The sequence below is a fragment of the Pseudophryne corroboree genome, chromosome 3 (assembly GCF_028390025.1).
Source record: "Pseudophryne corroboree isolate aPseCor3 chromosome 3, aPseCor3.hap2, whole genome shotgun sequence".
Taxonomy (NCBI): Eukaryota; Metazoa; Chordata; class Amphibia; order Anura; family Myobatrachidae; genus Pseudophryne; species Pseudophryne corroboree.
In genome coordinates, this window is record NC_086446.1 from 706,990,056 (window position 1) to 707,014,957 (window position 24,902).

General features: G+C 47.8%; 1 protein-coding gene across 1 annotated transcript in view; it reads right to left on the reverse strand.

Moving 5' to 3' along the window:
- Positions 1-24,902, reverse strand: part of LOC135056657 (alpha-2-macroglobulin-like) — a 221,455-nt gene that overhangs the window by 20,223 nt on the left and 176,330 nt on the right. The window contains exons 28-31 of the mRNA XM_063962103.1: positions 6,298-6,460; positions 4,866-5,047; positions 2,517-2,732; positions 620-744 (exon numbers count right to left, since the gene is read on the reverse strand). Of these exons, the coding sequence (XP_063818173.1) occupies positions 620-744; positions 2,517-2,732; positions 4,866-5,047; positions 6,298-6,460 (686 nt within the window). The remainder of the gene's footprint in view (positions 1-619; positions 745-2,516; positions 2,733-4,865; positions 5,048-6,297; positions 6,461-24,902) is intronic.

A 24,902-nucleotide genomic window follows, 5' to 3' on the forward strand; every position in this document is an offset into this window, starting at 1 on the left:
AGGTAAATATGGGGAGTCCCCAGAGTAAACTTGGTGATGTTGACTGGGATCACTACCCACACAGATATGGTGCACTGTGCCAAAACTGTGACTATTGTTGCGTGAGGGACATGATTAATATGCTACATGGACATAATTACATTAATGGAGAATACTTAAAAATGCTTTGAAGCAGCTAAGAGGTGCGGGCGAATCGGAAAAGATTAATTTCTCTGAGCACCACAGTGTCATCAAGTACATGCATTTAACTCATGGCATGTATAACAAGTCCAGGTGGAACAGATGTGTCCACATACAGATAGCCTTAATATACTGTACCATGTGGCATGACATCACGATTGCAATCTATTAAATACTGTAGTAAGATCAACCACTTCAGAAAAAAATGTTCAGTGCTGTAATACACTGTACAGTACATTACTGGGTTGGGAAATACTAAAGAAAATATAATTTCTGGCACTGTAATTTAGTTTGAAGACAGTAGCTCACATTCAATCACATATTGTTATAATGTCAATAAATTGTCTCTGAGATTTATTTCTCAGGGGATTGCCCAATACAGTATATTGAAGTAAAAGTAGATGTGACAATGGATTGGGCTTTACAATGTTATTCTTACCTCACATCCACATGGAGTTCAAAGTTTGTCTGTGCTTCATGGGTGCAGACGGCTGGTTGGGTGCTGACATTGACGGAAAAGTGGTCATCCGAATGGTCAGGAAGACTGTTATAATGCACATGTGACTGCAAGCAAATAAATATTGTATCAACAACAATCTAGCCATTAATTCATTTCACATTCAGTTATTGATCAGCATTTTTTAGTTTATTTTGAAAATGAGCTAATTTTTATTTTCATTTTTACAACAAAGTTTGTTATTTTTATAAATGAAGTTCATTTTATTCTTGTTACTCAAAAAAAAAGATATGTCCAATACTTAAAGTCTTTCACAATTAACATCCATCTATCTATCTATCTATCTATCTATCTATCTATCTATCTATCTATCTATCTATCTATATTAAATAAAACATTTTTAAAATGATAATACATATTTCACATAATGTTATGAAAAGTAGTAATATATACAATAATATCTTTAAAAATGCAATTTTATAATTATTCTGTATTAATGATAAAACTATTCTACAGTATATAAAGATACCATAAAAAAAGAAAATAAATAATTACATTATATTATTAATAATGATATACTCAATATTTTTACAACGCAAACTACAATATATGTATATCAATTGATTCCCTGGTCAATTAGATAAATAAGAATCTTTTACAGAGTAGGGTGCAAAACATTAAATTCTATTTGTTTTACAGGGAACTTAAAGATTTTAAGCTATGTAACCAGTACTGTACAGTATGTATTATTGTTATTTGTAATATGGCTATTTTTATTATTATAATTTATTTATATGGCAACACAAGGGTTTAAGATAATATTCTAAATTGTTTTCTTACAACAAAAAACAATTTAGGTTATTATCTTAAACAAAAGTCCCGGCTCGGACCTCCATGCCATTTTCGAAATCCAAAACAAGTCTGAACGTCAGATTCTCCCAGGGCTTGGTTTCCATAAATGGTGCCGCTGCTTGGACTCAGTGCCATTTCCGTCTAGTGCACGCTAACGTTAGCTGCGCTGTACTCTGCTGTAGGGGTCGTCTGGCTGTGTGTGTTTGAGAGTATCACGGTGCTCCATTTCTCAAGTGCTATCTGTGCATAAATTACTGCTGCTACCGTGAATCACTATTGTCTGCTGCACACTGTGTTGTGTCTAGGCTGGGCTGTGTATAGTCACTGTATATAGGGGCACATGGCTGTATGTTGCACTGGACTCTGATATATACTGTGATGTGCCCAGGCTCACAAAGAGCTGTGTATAGTCATTGTTTGAACTGGGCTGCAAGTTCAAAAGCAAAAAAAGAAAATATATATATTTCTATTGTTTTGTTTGCAATGTTTTGTGCGCTTTACCCTATTACACTCTGTTCAAGTACATCTATAAGCCCTGTGATTCCATGCGTTTAAATCAGGCTACAAGTTCAAAAGCAGGAAGAAAAAAAATATAGTTCTATTGTATTGTTTGCACTGTTTGTTGCGCTTTACCCTATTACATTGTGTTCACATGCATCTATAAGCCCTGCGATTCCACACAGTTTTAACCAGGCTGCAAGTAATATATATATATTTATTTTTTCAATTGTTTTGTTTGCACTGTTTGGTGCACTTTAATCTAGTGCACTTTGTTCAAAGCCCTGTGACTCCACACAGTGATCTGCGAATTGAAAAATGGATAACGACCAGTTTACAGAAGAGGAACCAAGTACTGTCACAGCAGCTGCTGCCACCAGTCATGATGATGACACTAGTCATTAAATGTCATCTACTAAATTCGATGCTCATGGGAAGACAACAATATACAGTAAACACATGTAATAAAGGGTAATGACCAATGACCAATACAGTCTTGTTTGCGCAGAAAAGACAATATTTTACTTACTTGTAAATAGACACAACCTTTTCCAGTGGCAGTTACTGTATATTCACCAGGGAATTCTGGCAGGACTACTGTCTGCAGAAGACCACTATTATCTTTGTCCACATGAATTTCTTTGTGGAACCCAGACTTTGACTCAACTGTAACCGTTGCATCTCCCTTCTTGTGGTGAGTGGCCTTGGCATATTTAGCAAGAGCTTGAATACCTACTGTAGAGTCCTACAAAACCAAATTGATATGTTTTTAATGATAAAGAGGCCTATCTGAAATTAACTATGCTTTTGTGAATTTAATATTTGATAATTAATTTGACAATAACAGGAGATGCATTGGCCTTAGGCTTATTAGACTAATACTGTAAATACATTGTCACCATATGCTTTAAATTTGAATTTTGATCTTGGTTAATTTTACAATTTTAAGTATGTTACCTTCTTAAAGCATTTGCCTTTAACAATGTTTTCCTTTTATTACCTTTTATTAGATAGTTTATATACTGTAGATATTTTAATGTTGCTGTACTTATTTTGACTTGGCATATAAAATACAATAGTATAATCTAAGTACCATAAATAAGTATATTAGGACTGTTTTAACATGAATTAATGTTATTTTTTTTATGTTACATTTTATCACAATTCATCTGAAATGTTAAGCACAGTCTTAAGGCCCCCAAACATCTGCAGTGTATTGTTGCAATACCCCAATATCACCTGCCCCTGGGTCGGGAGATTGGGAATTTTAAACAAGTTGCATTTTCCTGATTGCCAAATGCAACCAAAAATGACTGGGATTGTCAATCGAGAATTAATATGTAGAATGTCCTCGATTTCCAATGGATCATCGATTGATGGCCACTGATAGGCTTTTTTGATCAGTGAATCGGGTCAGTTTGGAGAACAGGGAAGTGACCATCTGATGTATGAAGCCCTTTATTTTAAAGTGAAAGCTATTGTACAGTAAGTCAAATTCTCATCATGATTGAGAGAGTGCATGCAAAACACAGGCTGAAATGCATGTTACCCTACAAATTAAATCTCCTCATTAGAATGTATGTTGTACAGCACAATGATACAGGAGCCTACAGTTACTAAGATTGCCTGGGAAAGGCTGCTTCTCAACTCTACTGCATATGTCACACTCTAGAAATCTGCCAATCATAGCGTGAGTAACTAAAACTGTATGTTGTGCACTTAAATGTCTACCATAGGCGTCAGAATGGGGGGGCAAGGGGGCAGCTCCCCCCTAAACAAGATGGAGGCGCGGATGAGTGCTTAACCCCGGATCCCCGCAGGGGACTCCTCCTGTAAAATCAATGTGATGCCGCTGCCTGTTATGCCCCATGTCCTCCTAGCCGGCTCTTCATTGATGAATTACTGGGAGGGAGGCGTGGCCATGCTGAGTCTGCTGGGACAACCCCGCCTCCTCCCAGTAATACATATGTGATGAGCCGGGCGAGCTAGGAGGACATGGGGCATAGCAGGCAGCTGCAGCACACTGATTTTACAGCATGAGTCGCAAGTAGGTAAGCGCCGCTCACCCGCACTGGGGGAGTGGGGAGGTTTGGCGGGGAGCGCCAAAATGTAATTTTTACTACGTCCCCCCAACCTCAAAACATTCCAGCGCCCCTGATGTCTACTAATTTCTCATTTTGCTTTTTTATTGTGTTGTTTTGATTTGCAATTGTTTTGTTTAATAAACTGCATTAGAATAAATAAGGAATTTATTTTAGAAAATATTGACCAGCACTGTAAAGGTGGATACACACTGATAGATACCTCTGCAGATCAATTGATCAGCAGATATATCTATGGACGGATCGGGAAGTGTGCTGTGCATACACACTGCCCGATCCGTCGGGGACTGACGTCATGAACTGGACGGGCGTGTACACACGCCCGCCCATTTTAGATGTCAATCAGTGGCGGCCACCGCAGCATGTGTACGAGCGGCTGGCTGGTCACCCGTACACACACAGCGATGCACCAACATATTGGTAGATATACTGGCCGTCAGCTGTGCTGCGGGGCCAACGCAATATGTCTGTGAACGACTGAGTTCACAGACATATCGCCCGTACACACTGGCCGACGGACCCGCGATATATCGGCCGTTTAATAGAACAGCCGATATATTGGCCAGTGTGTACCCACCTTTAGTTATTCTATTTCTTTACCGTAACATTGTGTATAAGATACACCCTTCTTTATAGTAGTACAAGTTCTCTCCTTTTTCACTATTTAACAACATTTATAGAGGCAGCACAGAAAATTCAGTGTAAAACATGGAGACTGATGTGTGCCACCACCAATATAAGATATTTTGGCATTTATTGTATCTAAGATGTGTAACCTGAGACGAGTAGAATCCTCCCCATGGATTTTGCTGTGTTATAAGATAACGGACGATGTCTGCGCTCTCTTCAACATCTTTCTGTGCAGTTGTTTTTTCAGAAAGCAAAGCCAGAATTACATAGGCAGATGTCTCAACGTCTACTTGCTTGTATACGTCTGTTTCCCAATGCTTAAATCCTTCTATGGAGATTCACAATGAAAATAAGAATAATGGGAGAAATCAATGCTCATTTGATTTATGGATAATAATGGAAAATAATTATTTAACATTAAGGGGGGTATTCAATTAGCCTCATGGTTTATCCCGCGACTCAATGTCATCAAACATCCCCAATGCTTTTAAACTACTTAGCCTTTTTTCCCAGCACCTAAAAATCAGGATTCATGTGCGGAAACCCACTGATTCTACGGAATCAATGTTTTTTTCCCTGCATGTAAAACCCGGTTTTGTATTTTTTCCGCGGAATTTACCTCACAGTTCATGGAGCTGCAAGGTTCAGTATGACTGCGGGAACTTGCGCATGGGGTAATCCTCGGTAATTGGATTTCCCTTGGCACGGCAGCCGCCGGTGATTGATTGAGCAGGGTTTAATTGAATACCCCCTTAAGATTGTCAAGTTCTAGAACTACTGGATTGAAAGATGTTCACGGATAACATAAATGCACTGAATGCACTTGTTATTTATACAAGTAATGTGAGTTTGGGATACACTGTTCTTCAATAACTACTTTCTCATGGTTGTATAGTAATTTTATGCCCATATATTATTATTCTGAAGCTGCCCATAAAAGATAACAGATTTACCTATGCTCATTTTTGCTGCAACATGGCTTGCTGCATGGCATGCCAGGCTAAACCTATTCGCAGCTGGTGATCGCTCCATTCACTCCTAATACAATAAATGGAGCAATCACCGCCTTCGATTAGTCATGGACTGGCCCGCCATATAGCATGGCTACATCTGTACACTGGCATTGTCATTATCAGTCCCATTTGTGGCCACCATTCACAACTTTTAATTTCTCAGGGGGACATTTACTAAACAGTGATAAGAGCTGAGAAGTGAGCCAGTGGAGAAGTTGCCCATGGTACCCAATCACCACTGAAATAACATCTATAATTTGCATACTATAAAATTATACAGAGCTGCTGATTGGTTGATGGGGCAACTTCTCCACTGGCTCACTTCTCCGCTCTTATCACTGCTTAGTAAATGTCCCCCTCAGTCTCTCTGCAACTTCCTTCTCCATCAACAACACACGCAAACACATGCACGCATGCACACACAGACACACACACACACACACACACACACACACACACACACACACACACACACACACAACATTCCTTTGCCAAAACTGAGCCACAGCTAATAACAAATGATTTATTGTCTTGTTCATCTTAAATACTCTGTTACTCCTCGCACCTTTCTTTATGGCAGTCTTGTCTAAATGCTTCAGCGCCTCCTGTCTTAGTTCACTGTCTCCTGCCAGAGTGAAGGCATAGGCCAGAAGAGCCTGGGTATAGGGAGACGTAATGCTGTGTGCTTCTTTCCTTAAACATTTCAATGCATTCTCCACAATGCTTCCCTAAACAGAGAACATTGTCATTAGGGGCAAAGTGGGGAAAGGAAGAGATCACTGGTTAAAAAGCTTTCCCCAGAAACAGACAGCAGAAAGGTTAATTATTTACTGCAGTGGTTTCTAATACTAACACAATGGGGGGAATTCAAATGTTTGAAAAGTCGGTTGGGTGTCTGTTTTTTCCTGTCTATTAGATAGGAAAAAAACAGACACCCAACTGACTTTTCAAACAACTGAATATCCCCCAATGTCTCATGTTTTTATATCGTAGAGTGAGAATCATATTTTACAAAGAATTGCATTCCTATTGTTCACCATGCAGCTGGACATATAATTGTCAGCCATTTCAGCCATTTATCGTGTAAAGCAGGACATTGTGATCTGCACTCACTCACTGTACAGAGTCATCCATCACAGACAATGCTCACAGCAAATTTTATATGTGTGTCATACTGTAGTTCTTTTCTCCAGTCTTCCACTCCATAACTCAGCCCATATTACCCTGCGCTCAGCCCATAACCTAACTCCTGATACCTTATTCATGCCAGCAGTCACTTTCAACATCCGGTTCCCTCCCCAGTGGAAAGTAACTTTGGGGTCTATTCATGAAGCAGTGAAAAGAGTAGAGAAGTGAGCCAGTGGAGAAGTTGCCCATTGCAACCAATCAGTGTTGAGGTAACATTTATCAAGAGCACTCTATAAAATTATACAGAGCAGCTGATTGTTTGACATGGGCAACTTCTCCAATGGCTCTCTTCTCCATACTTTTCATTGCTTCGTGAATAGACCCCTCTGTTAATAGCCTACACCTGATCAGTTGATGCATCTCGCCTGTGTTCATAGTACCTCTATTGTTACTCTTGCTTCATGTTCTCCACCTACACAACATACAGTACTCACACAAAGGCTGGGATGTAATGAAGTCCGAGTTCAGCGGCCGAGCTCGGACGTTTTTTTAAAGGGGCAATCATGTACAAGGCATGCTTTAGACATAAAAAAGGGTCTATTCATGATGCAATGAAAAGAGTGGAGAAGTGAGCCTGTGGAGAAGTTGCCCATGGCAACCAATCAGCTGCTCCATATAATGGTATAGTATGCAAATGATAAATGTTACTTCAATGCTGCTTGGGGTTCTGTCTGCGCTGTTCTGTGTTCCCGTGTCTGCAAGCTCATTTGCACAAGTCTAAGGGAGGGAAGGGGGGGTGCACAGTGGCGACTGTACATGGAGGACACAGTGTCTGCTGTATGGAATAGGGCTCACTTGAACAAGCCAAAGGGGGAGGAGAGAAGGTGCACAGTGCCTGCTGTTCGGTACAGGGTTTGGGTTGGGAAGGAGGGGGTTGCATGGTGCTGTCTGCAGCCAGCACACAAATATCTGCATCAGGATCAGCATCACCTCGGCATCTTGTCCTCCCAGCACCGCTGCTCTAGACTGGTGGTGCCTGGGCCAGGATGCAGTGAGGCCGCAGCAGTGTTAGGACAGGCTCTCCGAGGGGCCATCCTGTGTTGGGGATCAGGTATACTGGAAGGAGGTGACTGTCACAAAACTAGATGGAATCTAGAAAACTAGACTTATCGATCACGGGGGGAAATTGCGTGATTTTTTCAAACTAGTCGGACAGACCGGTTTTGGCAGTTTTTCGGCATGTGGGAGCAAATGGTTGATTATCGTTTGCTCCAACACACTAGCCGATTATCTTTCCAACCAGCCAACTAGTTGACTGGTTAGAACAAACTGGTTCTGGTGCATGGCCAGCAAAACTGTCAAGTTACAGGCTGTGCAAGAGACTGATTGGTTACTATAAGCAACTTCTCTACTTTCTCCAACATTCTATATAAAAAGGGGTTGTTATTCATGTAGGTGCAAATTGGAGGATTATTCCCTATAGTTATACAAACAGAAACATGGAAGGGCGAGATGTGATGAAATCCGTGCTGGATGCCGGCTGAACTCAGACTTTTTTTAAAGGGGCAATCCTGTACAAGGCACGGTTTAGCCTTGTACATAGGGGGTATTCAGAGTTGATCGCAGCAGCAAATTTGTTAGCAGTTGGGCAAAACCATGTGCACTGCAGGGGAGGCAGATGTAACATTTGCAGAGAGAGTTAGATCTGGGTGGGTTATTTTGTTTTTGTGCAGGGTAAATACTGGCTGCTTTATTTTTACACTACAATTTAGATTTCAGTTTGAACACACCCCACCCAAATCTAACTCTCTCTGCACATGTTATATCTGCCCCCCTGCAGTGCACATGGTTTTGCCCAACTGCTAACATTACATCCCGGCCAAAGAATTTGACGGCAGATTAGAACCACTTGACCCATCTGGGTACAGTCATCACAACGTGGTCTTACAAACGCATTAGTAATATCTAATTTCTTAGATATATCCTAAATATATTAAACTAGGTGATTCATCGCGCCCTACGGGCGCTCTTCACACCGTCGTTAGGGGCTACGCCCCGTTAACCTCTGCACGCCTTTGAACATACGCAGGGCGGTAGATAACAGAATCAGAAACGCAGGGCAGTATAGAGGGCATACAGAAATGGGTTCCGGTTGAGATAAGATAGAGAGGCGTAGGGGGAGAGAAAGGGAATGTACAGAAACGCTGTGCGATCGGTAAAGGATAGGGAGAGGCAGGGTGGTAGGGAGAGGATAAAGAGAGGGAAGGTGTTTGACAGAAAATACCGTTGCAAGGGGCTACGATCCATTATCCCCTGCACGGGCTTCAGCTGTGCTATAATTGTTATTATATGGAGTATTACCTGTTTTTTTTTTATGGCAGTGGGTAAATATTGTAAGGGGGGAGGGCGTGCGATTGTCAAGGGGGCGTAGGCCTTTGTGAGGGCGTGCAGAGTGGCCGCAGGGCACATTGAATAACATAGTGTAGAGTGTAGTATATATTGCTAGTGTCTGCATTATGAAGTACCAGATGAGTAACAGCAATGCACTGTAGATAAGATACGAAGGTGCTGTGGCCACAGGTAGCAGAGCCGCTTATACACACAATGGCCACAGGTAGCAGAGCCGCTTATACACTCAATACCCACAGGTAGCAGAACCGCTTATACACACAATGGCCACAGGTAGCAGAGCCGCTTATACACACAGTGGCCACAGGTAGCAGAGCCGCTTATACACACAATACCCACAGGGGTCAGAGGCGCTTATACACACAGTGCCCACAGATAGCAGAGCCGCTTATACACACAATACTCACAGGTAGCAGAACCGCTTATACACAGAATACCCACAGGTAGCAGAACCGCTTATACACACAATACCCACAGGGGGCAGAGGCGCTTATACACACAGTGCCCACAGATAGCAGAGCCGCTTATACACACAATACCCACAGGTAGCAGAACCGCTTATACACACAATACCCACAGGTAGCAGAACCGCTTATACACACAATACCCACAGGGGGCAGAGGCGCTTATACACACAGTGCCCACAGGTAGCAGAGCCGCTTATACACACAATACCCACAGGGGGCAGAGGCGCTTATACACACAGTGCCCACAGGTAGCAGAGGGGCTTATACACACAGTGCCCACAGGTAGCAGAGCCGCTTATACACACAATACCCACAGGGGGCAGAGGCGCTTATACACACAGTGCCCACAGGTAGCAGAGGCGCTTATACACACAATACCCACAGGTAGCAGAGCCGCTTATACACACAATGGCCACAGGTAGCAGAGCCGCTTATACACACAATACCCACAGGTAGCAGAGGCGCTTATACACACAGTGGCCACAGGTAGCAGAGCCGCTTATACACACAATGCCCACAGGTAGCAGAGCCGCTTATACACACAATACCGACAGGTAGCAGAACCGCTTATACACACAATACCCACAGGTAGCAGAGCCACTTATACACACATTACCCACAGGTAGCAGAACCGCTTATACACACAATACCCACAGGGGCAGAGGCGCTTATACACACAGTGACCACAGGTAGCAGAACCGCTTATACACACAATGGGCACAGGTAGCAGAGCCACATGTACACACATTACCCACAGGTAGCAGAACCGCTTATACACACAATACCCACAGGGGGCAGAGACGCTTATACACACAGTGCCCACAGCTAGCTGAGCCGCTTATACACACAATACCCCCAGGTAGAAGAGGCGCTTATACACAGTGCCCACAGGTAGCAGAGGTGCTTATACACACAATGGGCACAGGTAGCAGAGCCACGTGTACACACAATACCCACAGGTAGCAGAGCGGCTTATACACACAATACCCACAGGTAGCAAAGCCGCTTATACACACAGTGACCACAGGTAGCAGAGCCGCTTATACACACAGTGTGCACAGGTAGCAGCGCCACTTATACACAATGGGCACAGGTAGCAGTGTTGCTTATACACATAATGGCCACAGTATTAGTGTTTCTAATTAATCCAATGTCCATTGCTAGCAACTATACTCACAAAAGTTTGGGGGGTTTGGAAAGGGGGTGGGTTCAGTGAGGTTCCTATCCGTGGGAATCACTTGTAACGGCTGAGGATGGTGATTCGAGATGCTACGTGTGGTGGAGGGTTGGGTGTGGGAGGGGGTCTAGAGGTGTTGTGGGTGGCGGAGGGATGGGTGCAGGGGCATGGATGGCATAAAGGGTGCAGAGGTCCTGTGGGTGGGGGAGGTGTAGAGGGGGTGCGGATGGGGAGTGTAGTTGCTGTTGGTGGGGGAGGGGTGGAGGAGGGGGACTGTGGATGAAGGAGGGGGTATGGAGGTGATGTGTGTGTGGGAGGGGCGATGTAGGGGTGTGCGTTTGGAGGTGCAGGGGGGGTGAGGTTAGGTGATGGGTTCCAGAAGTGCTGTGCTTGGGGGAGGTGTGGGATGGCACGGATGGGGGATGTAGATGTTGTGGATGGGGGAGGGGTGGATGCGGGGGAGCTGTGGATGGGGGAGGGAGTCCGGAGGTGGTTCGGGTGGTGGTCCAGAGGTGTTGCAGGTGGGGGAGGGGCAGGTGTGGGAGGTCCGCAGATGTGGAGGGTGCCTGTAGATAATGCGGGCGGGTAGGTGCTGTGGTTGTGGGAGTGGCGGGGGTGTTGCGGAGGGGTACGTGATCTGGATGGGGTAGGTGATGTGGATGTGCGGTAGCTAGGGGAGGGGCGGGTGCGGGGATGGCACGGCTGGGGGAGGGGGTCCGTGGGTGCTGTGGATGAGTGAGTGGTGGGTGTGGGGTTACGGCGGTTGTAGTGGGCCAGGTGTGCTGCTGCAGTGGGTGGGGGAGGGTGCCGGTGCAGGGATACCGCAGTTGGGGTAGGGCGGTTGGTGCAGCTGCGGCGGGTAGGGGAGGGGCAGGGGAGGGGGTGCGGTGGTGGGGAAGGGGCGGGTGTGAGGATGCTGCGGGAGGGTTGGGGGGGGGGCGGGAGGGGGTGTGGATGGGGTCTGTAGATGCTGGTGGTGGAGGGGCAGGTGCAGGAGGCTGTGGATGAAGGAGGGGGTCTGGAGGTGCTGTGTGTGGGGGAGGGGCGATGTAGGGGGAGTTGGGGTTGCAGAGGGGGAGGTTGGGTGATGGTTTGTAGAAGTGCTGGGGGTGGGGGAGGTGTCTGTAGATGATGGGGGTGGGGGAGGTGCTGTGGGTGGGGGACAGGTGCGGAGGGGGGCAGGGGCTGGAGCAGTGGTGGTGCAGTTGGGTGGTGGGAGGCAGCTGCTGGGGTTCAGAGGGTTGGGGAGGTGGTGCGGGTGGGGGAGGGGTGGGTGCAGGATGGGGCAGTTGCGGTGGTGGTGCGGGTTGGGTGAAGGGTGCAGCAGGGGGGAGAGGTGGGTATGGGGGAGGGGCAGGGTTGCAGCGGGTGGGGGAGGGGCGGGGGGTGCTGCAGGTGTGGGAGCTACGGGTGGGGGCGTGAGTGCCGCGGGTGGGAGCGGATGTGGGGGATGCGTTGGGTGCCGCAGGGGGGGCCAGCGGGTGTTGGTGCTGTGGGTGGGGGAGGGGCCAGAGTGCCACGGGTGGTGCGGGTGTTGGTGCTGCGGGTGGGAGTGCCGCGGGTGGGGGGCGAATGCGGTTGGTTTGCCTCGGGTGTTGGTGCTACCGGTGGGGGAGGGGGCGGGAGTTCTGCGGGTGGGTGGCGCGGGTGTTTGTGCTCTGGGTGGGGGAGGGGACGGGAGTGCGGCGGGTGGTGGGTGGATGCGGCGGGTGTTTGTGCTACGGGTGGGGGCGGGAGCAGTGGCGCCACAACGTGGGTGCGGGCCGCACCCGGGTGTTACCCTCTGAGGGGTGACACCAAAGTGCCGGCTCCTGTCACAGTGCAGAAGCCAGCACTGCCCCGACCCACAATGTGCCGAAAACGGGGGGTCGGGACGCGAAGCAACGCCCCCTTCCGCGAAGCCACGCCCCCTTTTCACCCGCGACCGCGGGTAAGTGACGGGTGGATGCCGCGGGTGGGAGGCAGATGTGGGTGGTTGCCGCGGGTGGGAGGGGGCGAGTTGTGCCGAAAACGGGGGTCGGGACGCGAAGTCACGCCCCCTTTCGCGAAGCCACACCCCATTTTCACCCGCGACCGTGGGTAAGTGACGGGTGGATGCCGCGGGTGGGGGGCAGATGCGGGTGGTTGCCGCGGGTGGGAGGGGGGGCGAGTTGTGCCGAAAACGGGTGTCGGGACGCGAAGCCACGCCCCCTTCCGCGAAGCCACGCCCCCTTTTCACCCGCGACCGCGGGTAAGTGACGGGTGGATGCCGCGGGTGGGAGAGGGAGCGAGAGCAGCTGCCAGTGCTCAGCATGTCCCCCTGAACTCTGCAGCAGCCGCTAGTCTGTGAGGCGGGTAGTGTGGGTTCCGCTCATAGTCAGCGGCTGCGGTGTCACCAGAGAGAGTGTACGGGGAGAAGGGAGACAGGGGACTGGGCGGAGATGGGGAGGGGACTGGGCGGAGAGAGGGAGGGGACTGTTCCTGGCCAGATCTGTGCCTGTGACTCCGCCCAGCGTTACGGGCACAGAGTCACAGACTTGGGCAAATATATATTAAATTTCTCTAACGTCCTAAGTGGATGCTGGGGACTCCGTCAGGACCATGGGGATTAGCGGCTCCGCAGGAGACAGGGCACAAAAATAAAGCTTTAGGATCAGGTGGTGTGCACTGGCTCCTCCCCCTATGACCCTCCTCCAAGCCTCAGTTAGGTTTTTGTGCCAGTCCGAGCAGGGTGCAATCTAGGTGGCTCTCCTAAAGAGCTGCTTAGAAAAAGTTTTTAGGTTTTTTATTTTCAGTGAGTCCTGCTGGCAACAGGCTCACTGCTACGAGGGACTTAGGGGAGAGAAGTAAACTCACCTGCGTGCAGGATGGATTTGCTTCTTAGGCTACTGGACACCATTAGCTCCAGAGGGAGTCGGAACACAGGTCTCACCCTGGGGTTCGTCCCGGAGCCGTGCCGCCGACCCCCCTTGCAGATGCCGAAGTTGAAGAGGTCCAGAGGTCCGGAAACAGGCGGCAGAAGACTTTCAGTCTTCATAAGGTAGCGCACAGCACTGCAGCTGTGCGCCATTGTTGTCAGCACACTTCATACCAGCGGTCACTGAGGGTGCAGGGCGCTGGGGGGGCGCACTGGGCAGCAATGTATTATACCTTTTTTATGGCTAAAATACATCACATATAGCCCTTGAGGCTACATGGATGTATTTAACCCCTGCCAGATCTCACAAACTCCGGGAGAAGAGCCCGCCGTTTTAGGGGGCGGGGCCTATTCTCCTCAGCACACAGCGCCATTTTCCTGCTCAGCTCTGCTGTGAGGAAGGCTCCCAGGCTCTCCCCTGCACTGCACTACAGAAACAGGGTTAAAACAGAGAGGGGGGGTCACTTATTTGGCAATATGATTACTTATGTGAAAATGCTATAAGGGAAAACACTTGTATAAGGGGTTGTCCCTGTATAATTATAGCGTTTTTGGTGTGTGCTGGCAAACTCTCCCTCTGTCTCCCCAAAGGGCTAGTGGGGTCCTGTCCTCTATCAGAGCATTCCCTGTGTGTGTGCTGTGTGTCGGTACGTGTGTGTCGACATGTAGGAGGACGATGTTGGTGAGGAAGCGGAGCAAATTGCCTGTATTGGTGATGTCACTCTCTAGGGAGTCGACACCGGAATGGATGGCTTATTTAGGAATTACGTGATAATGTCAACACGATGCAAGGTCGATTGACGACATGAGACGGCCGGCAAACAAATTAGTACCTGTCCAGGCGTCTCAGACACCGTCAGGGGCTTGTAAAAACGCCCATTTACCTCAGTTGGTCGACACAGACACAGACACGGACACTGACTTCAGTGTCGACGGTGAAGAAACAAACGTATTTTCCTTTAGGGCCACACGTTACAAGTTAAGGGCAATGAAGGAGGTGTTACATATTTCTGATACTACAAGTACCACAAATAAGGGTATTATGTAGGGTGGGAATAATCTACTTGTAGTTTTTCCTGAATCAGATAAATTAAAGTGTGTGATGATACGTGGGTTTCCTCCGATAGAAAATTATTGGAGGTATACCCTTTCCCGCCTGAAGTGAGGGCGAGTTGGGAAACACACCTTAGGGTGGATAAGGCGCTCACACGCTTATAACAACAAGTGGCGTTATCGTCTCCAGATACGGCCGCCCTCAAGGAGCCAGCTGATAGGAAGCTGAAAAATATCCTAAGAAGTATATACACACATACTGGTGTTATACTACGACCAGCAATCGCCTCAGCCTGGATGTGCAGCGCTGGGGGGGCTTGGTCGGATTTCCTGACTGAAAATATTGATACCCTTGACAGGAACAATATTTTATTGACTATAGAGCATTTTAAGGATGCATTTCTATATATGCGAGATGCGCAGAGGGATATTTGCATTCTGGCATCAAGAGTAGATGTGATGTCCATATCTGCCAGACGATGTTTATAGACACGACAGTGGTCAGGTGATGCAGATTCCAGACGGCACATGGAAGTATTGCCGTATAAAGGGGCGGTCCATCGGACCTGGTGGCCATGGCAACAGCTGGAAAATCCACTTTTGTTACCCCAAGTCACATCTCAGCAGAAAAGGACACAGTCTTTTCAGTCTCAGTCCTTTCGTACCCATAAAGGCAGGCGGGCAAAAGGCCAGTCATATCTGCCCAGGGTTAGAGGAAAGGGAAGAAGACTGCAGCAGGCAGCCCATTCCCAGGAACTGAAGTCCTCCACAGCTTCTGCCAAGTCCGCAGCATGACGCTGGGGCCATACAAGCGGACTCAGGTGCGGTGGGGGGTCATCTCAAGAGTTTCAGCACGCAGTGGGCTCACTCGCAAGTGGACTCCTGGATCCTACACGTAGTATCCCAGGTGTACATTGGAAATTCGAGACGTCTTCCCCTCACAAGTTCCTGAAGTCTGCTTTACCAACGTCTCCCTCCGACAGGGAGGCAGTATTGGAAAAAAATTCACAGGCTGTATTCCCAGCACGTGATAATCAAAGTACCCCTCCTACAACAAGGGAAGGGGTATTATTCCACACTATATTGTGGTACTGAAGCCAAACGGCTCGGTGAGATCTAAAAGATTTGAACAATTACATACAAGTGTTCAATTCAAGATGGAGTCACTCAGAGCAGTGATAGCAAACCAGGACGATATGGTGTCACTGGATATCAGGGACGCTTACCTACAAGTCCAAATTTTGCCCTTCTCACCAAGGGTATCTCAGGTTTGTGGTACAGAACTGTCACTATCAGTTCAGACGCTGCCGTTTGGATTGTCCACGGCACCCCGGGTCTTTACCAAGGTAATTGCCGAAATGATGATTCTTCCTAAAAGAAATATGGACGCTTTCCTGATAAGGGCAAGGTCCAGAGAACAGTTGGCGGTCGGAGTAGCACTATCTCAAGTAGTTCTACGACAGCACGAGTGGATTCTAAATATTCCAAAATCGCAGTTTTTTCCGACGACACGTCTAATGTTCCTAGGGATGATTCTGGACACAGTCCAGAAAAGGATGTTTTCTCCCGGAGAAGAAAGCCAGGGAGTTATCCGAGCTAGTCAGGAACCTCCTAAAACCAGGAAAAGTATCAGTGCATCATTGCACAAGGGTCCTGTGAAAAATGGTGGTTTCTTACAAAGCGATCCCATTCGGTAGATTTCACGCAAGAACCTTTCAGTGGGATCTGCTGGGAAAATGGTCCGGATCGCATCTTCAGATGCATCAGCGGATAACCCTGTCTCCAAGGACAAGGGTGTTTTTTTTTTCTGCGGTGGCTGCAGAGTGCTCATCTATGAAAGGGCCGCAGATTCGGCATTCAGGACTGGGTCCAGGTGACCACGGATGCCAGCCTGAGTGGCTGGGGAGCAGTCACACAAGGAAAAAATTTCCAGGGAGTGTGATCAAGTCTGGAGACTTCTCTCCACATAAATATACTGGAGCTAAGGGCAATTTACAAGGCTCTAAGCTTAGCAAGACCTCTGCTTCAAGGTCAGCCGGTATTGATCCAGTGGGACAACATCACGGCAGTCGCCCACGAAAACAGACAGGGCGGCACAAGAAGCAGGAGGGAAATGGCAGAAATTGCAAGGATTCTTCGCTGGGCGAAAAATCATGTGATAACACTCTCAGCAGTGTTAATTCCGGGAGTGGAAAACTGGGAAGCAGACTTCCTCAGCATAACCTCCACCCGGGAGAGTGGGGACTTCAGCGGGAAGTCTTCCACATGATTGTAAACCGTTGGGAAAAACCAAAGGTGGACAAGATGGCGTCCCGCCTGAACAAAAAACTAGACAGATATTGCGCCAGGTCAAGGGACCCTCAGGCAATAGCGGTGGACGCTCTGGTAACACTGTGGGTGTACCAGTCAGGGTATGTGTTCCCTCCTATGCATCTCATACCAAAAGTACTGAGAATCATAAGAAGGAGATGAGTAAGAACGATACTCGTGGTTCCGGATGGGTCAAGAAGGACTGGGTACCCGGAACTTCAAGAGATGCTCACGGAAGAACCGTGGCCTCTACCTTTAAGAAAGGACCTGCTCCAGCAGGGGCCTTGTCTGTTCCAAGACTTACCGCGGCTGCGTTTGACGGCATGGCAGTTGAACGCCGGATCCTGAAAGGGCATTCCAGATGAAGTCATCCCTACCCTGGTCGAAGCCAGGAAGGATGTAACCGCAAAACATTTTCACCGCATTTGGCGAAAATATGTTGCGTGGTGTGAGGCCAAGAAGGTCCCTACAGAGGAATTCCAACTGGGTCGTTTCCTACATTTCCTGAAAATAGGACTGTCTATGGGCCTAAAATTAGGGTCCATTAAGGTTCAAATTTCGACCCTGTCGAATTTCTTCCAGAAAGAACTGGCTTCAGTGCCTGAAGTTCAGACGTTTGTAAAAGGGGTACTGCATATACAGCCTCCTTTTGTGCACCCAGTAGCACCTTGGGATCTCAATGTTGTTTTGAGTTTCCTAAAGTCACATTGGTTTGATCCACTCACCACTGTGGACTTAAAATATTTCACATGGAAGGTGAAGATTCTATTAGCCCTGGCTTCAGCCAGGCGTGTGTCAAAATGGGCGGCTTTATCATATAAAAGCCCTTACTTAATTTTTCATTCTGACAGGGCAGAATTGAGGACTCGTCCTCAATTTCTCCTGAAGGTGTTTTCTGTTTTTCACATGAACCAACCTATTGTGGTACCTGCGGCTACTAGGGACTTGGAGGACTCCAAGTTACTTGACGTTGTCAGGGCCCTGAAAATATATGTTTCCAGGACGACTGGAGTCAGAAAATCTGACTCGCTGTTTAGCCTGTATGCACCCAACAAGATGGGTGCTCCTGCTTCTAAGCAGACGATTGCTCGCTGGATTTGTAGTACAATTCAGCTTGCACATTCTGTGGCAGGCTTGCCACAGCCAAAATCAGAAAAAAGCCCATTCCACAAGGAAGTGGGCTCATCTTGGGCGACTGCCTGAGGGGTCTCGGCTTTACAACTTTGCTGAGCATTTATGTTAGGGTCTCCTGCCCTGTGCTGCCACGTCGTCATGGCAACCGGGAGACAAGTGCTAGTGGTGTAACCTGAGCGCAGCTGATACTCCGGTTCGGGTCTTTTGCTGTGCAGTGGTTATAGGCTCTGTGCACGGCAGGGGATCCGGTGCTGGTTTTTGTGCTCACAGTCTGTGAGGTCTGAGTGGGGCGTGGACAGCACCTGCTTTATAAGGCCTCTTTTCAGGGTAAGCAGATGCTGCTGAATCTTTGTTGGTTAGTCAGTTCATGAAAGTTAGCCAGTACTGTGTAGCTTTGTATTTGTTTGTTGCTTACTGCAAATAGGCCTGGGGATTTGGTATTACACTCTGCCAATCCAGACCTAGCAGTAAGACTGGAGTCAGTCGTTTAGCTTGCTGGGGTTCTGTTACTACTCTGTGAACTTAGCAAGTTTGCGGCTGTATTCTAAGACTTGCCTGTCTAATCCTGTATCACTGTGCTAGGTGTCAGGGGTCAGTTTAGTGGCAGTAAGCTAAAACCTGTGCACTGCAAGTGAGAATTAGGATTGTGGAGATTCTCCTTGTGTCTATTATTCCATCTCTGACCAAGGAGTTTACTGCCACACCCGTTGGTAACCCTTTAGGGTTTTGCTGTTGCCCTTAGCAACAGCATTTCGGGTTCTCTACGTATTAAAACACAACATCTTGCTTTTCCATCTGAGCAGTTCTAATACAAGGGAGATACCCAGTTCCTTAGCCTCTGGGCTTCTCTGTTCACTTTGTGTGTATTTTGTTACCCTATCACCTTCTGTGTACATTATGTCATATCCCCCAGTTTGTCTGTGAGTCCATCTGTTTTGCATAACAGTTCAAACACCAGTACATTCCTGCAGACACTGGAGTGCATAACAGTTCTGACACCAGTACTTTCCTGCAGGCACTGGTGTGCATAACATATTCAGCAGCCTAATACTCCTGTTGAAATTTTGTGGGAATATGGAGCATACCCCTCAAAATACGTTGCAACAGGTGGTCGATCAGGTGCAGGTCCTGACTCGACAATTTAATGATTTGTCCATTAAAATGCACACCTCCCAGGCTGCTGGCGGAGCTCCCGCAGCAGCAGCACCTGCAGGGGTTAAGGAGCCGAAAGTAAATCTCCCGGATCGTTTTTCTGGAGATCGCTCGCAGTTCTTTTGTTTCAAGGAGAGCTGCAAGCTATACTTCCGGCTTAGGCCTCAGTCTTCTGGGTCGGAGATTCAGCGGGTGGGCATAGTGATTTCCTTGCTACAAGGAGACCCACAGGTCTGGGCATATGGGTTGCAGCCTGACTGTCCGTCGCTTAAAAGTGTTGATGCTTTTTTTACGGCACTGGGCATGTTGTATGATGACCCTGACAAGACGGCCTCAGCCGAGGCTCAGATTTCGATCCTTAAGCAAGGGCGAAGGCCAGTTGAGGTTTACTGTACGGAGTTTCGGAGGTTGGCCCATGATACCCAGTGGAATGACCCAGCCCTGAGACACCAGTACCGAAGAGGTCTTTCTAACCAGATAAAGGACCAACTGGTACAATATCCCTTGCCTGATAGCTTGGATCAGCTCATGCAGTTATCCATCCGGGTGGATAGACGGCTGAGAGAGCGTAGGCTTGAAAGGGAGACTGAGATTTCCTTCCTTCCCAAGGGAACCTCAGACTCTGAGGAATTTTCTGAGGAGCCTATGCAGATTGGGGCTACCCGCCTCTCCTCGCGTGAGAAGACGCGGAGGAGACAGCAGGGGTTGTGTTTGTACTGTGGGAATAAAGGTCATGTGGTAGTATCATGCCCAGAAAAGCCGGAAAACTTCAGGGCCTGAGGGTGATGGGAAATATCCTGTCAGGCCAGAAGTCAGAATTTCCCAAGAAGACTTTTATCATTCCGGTGACCTTGAAGATCCTCGGTCAAACTGTCAAGACTGAGGCCTTTGTGGACAGTGGGGCCGACGGGGTTTTTATGGACCGCCAATTCGCCCTGAAACACTCTGTTCCCTTAGTACCCTTGGCATCGGAAATTGAGATTTGTGGGTTAAACGGGGAACCATTATCCCAAGGTAAAATTACCTCTTGCACTAGCCAGATTTCTTTGTTTATTGGAGCCACACACTCTGAAAAATTGTCCTTTTATGTGACTGTCTGTACTTTTGCCCCATTGGTGTTGGGGTTACCCTGGTTAAGGGCCCACAATCCTCAATTTGACTGGGTCTCTGGGGAGATTCTTAATTGGGGTACTGATTGTTTCAGGAGTTGCTTGAGCCTTCCAGTCAGGCTCTCGCAGCTAAGTTTGCCAGGATTGCCAGGGTGTTATGTAGATTTTGCGGACGTGTTCTCCAAAAAAGTTGCAGAGGTACTACCTCCCCATCGCCCCTATGACTGTGCCATTGATTTGTTGCCAAATGCTAAGCTTCCCAAGAGCAGGTTGTACTCCCTGTCACGTCCTGAGACTCAGGCTATGGCAGAGTACATTCAGGAGAACTTGGCTAAGGGATTTATCAGACCTTCACAGTCTCCAGTTGGGTCGGGGTTCTTCTTCGTGGGTAAAAAGGACGGTTCGTTGCGACCCTGCATCGACTTCAGGGAATTGAACCGTATCACGATTAAAAACTCATACCCACTGCCTCTCATTTCGGTCTTGTTTGACCAGCTTCGTACTGCCACCATTTTTTCTAAGATTGACCTACGCGGTGCGTACAATCTAATCCGAATAAGAGAGGGGGATGAATGGAAGACTGCCTTTAATACCCACTCAGGGTATTATGAATATTTGGTGATGCCTTTTGGGCTCTGTAATGCCCCGGCAGTCTTCCAGGATTTCATGAATGATGTGCTCAGGGAATATTTGGATAGATTCTTAGTTGTATACTTAGATGACATCCTAATCTTCTCCCATTCCCTGGAGGAACATCGGAAGCATGTACGCTTAGTCCTCCAGAAACTCAGAGACCACCGGCTTGGGGCGAAGCTGGAGAAGTGCGAATTTGAAGTTCAGCAAATCGCATTTCTAGGATATATTATCTCCCCAGAAGGTTTCCAAATGGAGGGTTCCAAGGTACAGGCAGTCCTGGATTGGGTGCAGCCCACTAGTTTGAAGGCGCTTCAGCGTTTCCTGGGCTTTGCGAATTTTTATAGACGATTTATCGCTGGATTTTCGTCTATAGTGGCGCCCTTGGTGGCACTCACTAAGAAAGGGGCGGATGTTGCTCACTGGTCTTGTGAGGCTAAAGCGGCTTTTGCCCGTCTCAAAAGGGCATTTGTTTCGGCCAAGGTGCTGCGACACCCAGATCCAGAGCGTCCTTTTGTGGTGGAGGTGGATGCCTCTGAGATGGGTATTGGGGCAGTGCTTTCTCAGATGGGAGTGTCTGATAATCGCCTTCATCCCTGTGCTTACTTTTCCCGTAAATTTTCGCCTGCCGAGATGAATTATGACGTGGGTAACCGGGAATTGTTGGCTATTAAGGATGCACTCGAGGAGTGGAGACACTGGCTTGAGGGGGCTAAGTTTGTGGTCTCAATTCTCACTGACCATAAGAATCTGGCATATTTAGAGTCAGCGAAGCGTCTCAATGCCAGGCAGGCACGATGGGCTTTGTTTTTTGCTCGCTTTAATTTTTTGATAACATATCGCCCTGGGTCAAAAAACATCAAGGCTGATGCGCTCTCGCGGAGTTTTGCTCCAATCCAGGAGACCACCGAGGAGCCGTTGCCCATTGTTTCCCCATCATGTATTAAAGTGGGCATTACCCAGGACCTCTTATCATTAGTCCTTAGAGCACAGGAGCAGGCTCCTCCAGACCTTCCGGTAGGTCTTTTGTTTGTGCCTCCTAGGTTAAGACAGCGAGTGTTCCTGGAATTCCATGCCAAGAAGTCGGCAGGTCACCCGGGTATTGCCAGAACTCGGGAGTTGCTATCTAGGGCGGTGTGGTGGCCCTCGGTGGCTAAGGATGTGGATCAGTGGGTTCGGGCATGTGACATCTGTGCCCGAAATAAGACTCCTAGAGGGGTTCCTGTTGGCCCATTACATCCACTCTCTATCCCATCTAAGCCATGGACCCACATTTCAATGGATTTTGTGGTGTACTTGCCCAAATCCTCGGGGATGACAGCCATCTGGGTTGTCGTTGACAGGTTTTCGAAGATGGCGCACTTCGTTCCACTGGTTGGGCTGCCATCAGCCAGACGCCTGTCTGAATTATTTATGCTGCATGTTGTGCGTCTCCACGGGTTGCCACTTGATGTGGTCTCTGACCGCGGATCCCAGTTTGTGGCCAAATTCTGGAGGGCATTTTGTTCCGATCTCCAGATTTCTGTCAGCTTGTCGTCAGGCTACCATCCGCAGTCTAATGGGCAGACTGAAAGGGTGAACCAGTCCTTGGAGCAGTTCCTCAGGTGTTATGTCTCCAAGTGTCAGACTGACTGGGTTGCTCATCTGTCCATGGCGGAGTTTGCCTATAACAACGCGGCTCACTCTGCTACAGGGATCTCTCCCTTCCTTTGTGTGTATGGGCATCATCCTAAGGCCAATTCTTTTGACCCCCTGGACTCCACGCCTGGTGGTTCCTCTGTGGTTTCGGTCCTTAGAGGTATTTGGCGGAAAGTGAAGAAAGCCCTTGTGTCTGTGTCATTAGTGACCAAAAGGGTTTTTGATAAGCGGAAAAGACCCTGCAGCTTCAAATTAGGAGACTTCGTCTGGTTGTCTACCAAGAATTTGAAGTTGAGACAGCCATCTCATAAGTTAGGGCCCCGGTTCATCGGCCCTTATAAGATCACCAGGGTTATCAATCCGGTGGCATTTCAGTTAGATCTGCCCCGTTCTTTGGGTATCAATAAAACATTTCATTGTTCCCTTTTAAAACGGGCGATTAGTAATCCTTCTTCCAGTGGAAGACCTTCCCCTCTTCTGATACGTGGCCAGAGGGAGTTTGTTGTTGAAAGGATTCTTGACTCCAAGGTGGTTCGGGGTCGGCTGTCATTTTTGGTGCACTGGAAGGGGTATGGCCCGGAGGAGCGGTCGTGGGTGCGCAGTTGTGATCTTCATGCCCCCAGACTGATACGCTCTTTCTTCTCGCAGTTCCCCGATAAACCCGGTGGTAGGGGTTCTTTGACCCCTCGTCAGAGGGGGGGGTACTGTTAGGGTCTCCTGCCCTGTGCTGCCACATCGTCATGGCAACCGGGAGACAAGTGCTAGTGGTGTAACCTGAGCGCAGCTGATACTCCGGTTCGGGTCTTTTGCTGTGCAGTGGTTATAGGCTCTGTGCACGGCAGGGGATCCGGTGCTGGTTTTTGTGCTCACAGTCTGTGAGGTCTGAGTGGGGCGTGGACAGCACCTGCTTTATAAGGCCTCTTTTCAGGGTAAGCAGATGCTGCTGAATCTTTGTTGGTTAGTCAGTTCATGAAAGTTAGCCAGTACTGTGTAGCTTTGTATTTGTTTGTTGCTTACTGCAAATAGGCCTGGGGATTTGGTATTACACTCTGCCAATCCAGACCTAGCAGTAAGACTGGAGTCAGTCGTTTAGCTTGCTGGGGTTCTGTTACTACTCTGTGAACTTAGCTAATTTGCGGCTGTATTCTAAGACTTGCCTGTCTAATCCTGTCTCACTGTGCTAGGTGTCAGGGGTCAGTTTAGTGGCAGTAAGCTAAAACCTGTGCACTGCAAGTGAGAATTAGGATTGTGGAGATTCTCCTTGTGTCTATCATTCCATCTCTGACCAAGGAGTTTACTGCCACACCCGTTGGTAACCCTTTAGGGTTTTGCTGTTGCCCTTAGCAACAGCATTTCGGGTTCTCTACGTATTAAAACACAACATCTTGCTTTTCCATCTGAGCAGTTCTAATACAAGGGAGATACCCAGTTCCTTAGCCTCTGGGCTTCTCTGTTCACTTTGTGTGTATTTTGTTACCCTATCACCTTCTGTGTACATTATGTCATATCCCCCAGTTTGTCTGTGAGTCCATCTGTTTTGCATAACAGTTCAAACACCAGTACATTCCTGCAGACACTGGAGTGCATAACAGTTCTGACACCAGTACTTTCCTGCAGGCACTGGTGTGCATAACAATTTACTTGGTCAGGGGCAAACACGTTTGCTAAATTCTACAAATTTGATACCCTGGCTGAGGAGGACATGGAGTCTCTCATTCGGTGCTGCAGGGTCATCCGCACTCTCCCGCCCGTTTGGGAGCTTTGGTATAATCCCCATGGTCCTGACGGAGTCCCCAGCATCCACTTAGGACGTTAGAGAAAATAAGAATTTACTTACCGATAATTCTATTTCTCGTAGTCCGTAGTGGATGCTGGGCGCCCATCCCAAGTGCGGATTGTCTGCAATACTTGTACATAGTTATTGTTACAAAAAATCGGGTTGTTATTGTTGTGAGCCGTCTGTTCAGAGGCTCCTACGTTTGTCATACTGTTAACTGGGTTCAGATCACAAGTTGTACGGTGTGATTGGTGTGGCTGGTATGAGTCTTACCCGGGATTCAATAT